This window comes from Myotis lucifugus, unplaced genomic scaffold (assembly GCF_000147115.1).
Source record: "Myotis lucifugus unplaced genomic scaffold, Myoluc2.0 scaffold_80, whole genome shotgun sequence".
NCBI lineage: Eukaryota > Metazoa > Chordata > Mammalia > Chiroptera > Vespertilionidae > Myotis > Myotis lucifugus.
Genome location: NW_005871128.1, coordinates 1992633 through 1996071, shown reverse-complemented (window position 1 = coordinate 1996071; position 3439 = coordinate 1992633). Strand labels below are relative to the sequence as shown.

Sequence of the window (3439 nt, the reverse complement as noted above, 5' to 3'; positions counted from 1 at the left end):
AGGGGGTGGGGTTCTTTGTTTTAAGCCCAGCTACCAGTCTTACTTCAGAGTGAAGAATTCAAAATTGCGATCGTTGCCAGTCCCAACATGGTTCCCCTGGTGTCCCTGGGCCACCTGGTCCTATAGGCCCAGAAGGTCCCCGAGGATTTCCTGGTTTGCCAGGAAGAGATGGTGTTCCTGGACTAATGGGTGCTCCTGGACGCCCAGGTGCCAGAGGAGTAAAAGGTACTTATGTGCATAAGCAAGTGAACAAGAAAGGTACTTTTTTTTGTATCCATACCTTAAATTCATGTCGTAGTAAATAATTCATCTTTGTTTTCATGATGACCAAAAAATTATGTTAATCCCTTAGTCTTTCAGTAATTTGTCAACTGAGTGGAAGAATGCTTATTCTATTTTCTTGAAGCAACATTTTCAAGTATAGGTAGATAGTTCAGAGTTAGGAAGCGTGCAGAGTAACAAATTAGAAAATGTTGACAATGCACTTAGAAATTTTACTTGAATCTAATAAGGTCTTTAAGTAGAAAATTAAAGGTGCCATTTCTTTTATTTCAACTGTGGTAATTTCTGTTATCAAAGATTATTCAATTAATTTTTCTATTATAGGAAAAATTATGTTTTGCAACCAAACTTCCTAATAATCCACAACTTCTCTTTGTCTTTGAATGTTTATGTGAAGTGTTGGTTGCTAATTCTTCTTATTTAATATCATATAAACAATATAGATGTTTCATTAAAATAATAAGAGAACAAGTATGATTAACAGAAATGATCCCAAATAATTTTCCTTTTTAATATTTAACCCTTATTAAATATTGCTGGACCACTGATAGTTTCAGGAATTTTTGCTTCAAAAATTCTGTTTCTGGTTAGTAATAATAAACAGGTAGCAAGCTATTTTTAAAATATGCATTTTTTCTTTCCATTTGTGCATCAAAAGCTTGGAAAGAAACAATCTAGGAGGCAGTGATTTTATAGGAAAAATTAGCTTATTCCAATCTTTGACACTGCAGGCCTCCCAGGAAGAAATGGGGCAAAGGGGAACCAAGGGTTTGGGTACCCTGGAGACCAAGGGCCTCCTGGTCCACCAGGTAAGAACTGGTATATGTTCATAAGTGTTGCTGCATACTTTGCTTTAAGAAAATCTTCACAAATCTATGTCAAATAATTTGAAACCAAAACTCTTAAGTCACTCTCTGTGTTATTTAATATTGCCATGCCTCAGTTTCCTCATTTGTGAAATGGTGGTGACATGTCATCTGCATCATGACATTATTGGAAGATTAAATGAGTTAATGCATATAGTGCTTGCAGAACAGAACGTGACAATCATAGTTATGTTTTCAATAAATGTGTATTATTATTGTTTTAGATGATGTTATTACCTCCTAAGGCTTTGGGTGGATCAAATAATTTAGTAAGTTTGGACAGCCCACAAATTGAAATATTAGATGTTAGTGCAGTGTCTTCATTAGTAGCATGATTGTTATATTAATTAATATAGCTTGGCTTAGTTTTACAAAAATTACTGATTACTTTTGTATGGTCCTTTTTAAAGTGGGAGGTATGTAGAATTAACAAAGTTATACCTCCTCGTTTCACATTAGTGCAAATATGTACAATTTTCAAGGAAATTTTTTCAGTTTAAATATTGTACAAGATGAGCTATATCACCTTGAAAAATCAAAATCCTCTGTTCATATGCTGCTAATGTCCCATCTTAGGTCCAGAGGGCCCTCCTGGAATAAGCAAAGAAGGTCCCCCAGGAGACCCCGGTCTCCCTGGCAAAGATGGAGATCATGGAAAACCTGGCGTCCAAGGGCAACCAGGTCCCCCTGGCATCTGCGACCCATCACTATGTTTTAGTGTAATAGTCGGAAGAGATCCATTTAGAAAAGGACCAAACTATTAAGGTCTAATGCCTCATTCAGCGACCGAGGCATGGTGCTTTTCTTCTGTGGTCTTATGCATCTCAGGAAGATAACAACAGTAATCCCTTGAAAAGAAACTAAAGTACCTCGGTGTTTTTATTATTATTTTTTCCTTAAGGAAATATATATAAAAGGTCACATATACTGATCTTAAAGGATCCTCAGTAATTTGGAGCCTTTAGATTAGTAGCATTAACCAAATCTCAAGGGTTTCTTGTAAGTCCATTTGTTTTCATCGAAGTTGAATATAAAAACCACCATTGCCTGTTAGCCAGTGCATGTCAGTCACTGTGAAATATTTCACACGCAGCCTCCATGCAGAAGAGTATTTGAGTTCCATTTCATGTCTGTGTGAATTTCATGCTTCATATCTCATAACGCATGCTTCTTCATTAGAAAAAAACAAACATGTTTCTGGTGATTGGAAATAAGATCAGGGCTGATATTCAGCTGGGACCGACCTTATTGCCATACCGGTCATTTACTCCAGTGTCTGTGCTGATTGGATGGGGCAATGGACTGCTGGTTGCTCAACATCCTGAGTATTACATGTGAATAAGATTAATGTGTTTCTTATTTCACTTGCAAATTATCAAATTTGATTAATGACTACGCTGAGAAAGTACACAGGGAATGGTGAAAGTTATGTAACATTACACAGGGAATGGTGAAAGTTATGTAACATTAAAGTATTTTTTTGTAAGTGCCATTGTACCTGGTCAATATATTCAAAGCGTGCAGAAGTTCAGAAATAGTAAAAAAACTTTCTTCTTCATACTTGCTGGGTAATTGGAATGTTTGTTGTATGCCTTCATGTTCCATTGCACTTATATGTGTACGTTCATATATGTTAACGTTCATTGTAGCAAAGGTATTGGGAATAAATGCTGTGGTTGAAAGGAAACTCCACAGTTCCTAGTATGTCTTGATGTTTTTAGTAGACTTTAAAATATTGTGAGTAGTCTTTGGGTACTGTACTTAATGCTTTTGTAAGGAACATAATTTGAGATATTTTATCTTTATTATGCTTTAAGTTTTGTTGCATGCTTGTTATTCAAAGTACAATAAAGTTTTTACAGTCCTAATTGCAGTGTCTTTTTTTTTTACTGTACTACAATTTACTTTTCATTTTCTTTTTATTGAATTTATTGGGGTGGCACTGGTTAACAAAGTCATACAGGTTTCAGGTATACCATTCTGCAACACACCATCTGTACACTATATTGTGTGTTCACCACTCCAAGTCAAGTCTCCGTCCATCAACATTTACCCCCCTCCCACGTCCTCCCCTACTTCCTCCATCCCTTCCCCGATCCCCGCAATCACCAAACTGTTGTCTGTGTCCATGAGTTTTTCCTTTTTTGCTCAATTCCTTCAACTCTCCCCAGCCAATACTTACCCCTACTCTCCTCCTCCTCCCCCTGGTATTGACAGCCAGATGCAGGTATGGCTCCCAAAGATAAAACTTCTGGCCCTATGGGCAGTAGCTCTTAACCCTTTCTGAGTAT

The 3439-nt window shown here is 36.8% G+C and overlaps 1 protein-coding gene across 1 annotated transcript in view; it reads left to right on the top strand.

Moving 5' to 3' along the window:
• The window catches only part of COL21A1 (collagen type XXI alpha 1 chain), a 110030-nt gene extending 107031 nt beyond the window's left edge, over positions 1 to 2999 (top strand). The window contains 4 exon segments of the mRNA XM_023755568.1: positions 26 to 49; positions 52 to 225; positions 1014 to 1091; positions 1725 to 2999. Of these exon segments, the coding sequence (XP_023611336.1) occupies positions 26 to 49; positions 52 to 225; positions 1014 to 1091; positions 1725 to 1912 (464 nt within the window). The 3' untranslated portion in view covers positions 1913 to 2999.
• The last annotated feature ends 440 nt before the right edge of the window (positions 3000 to 3439 follow it).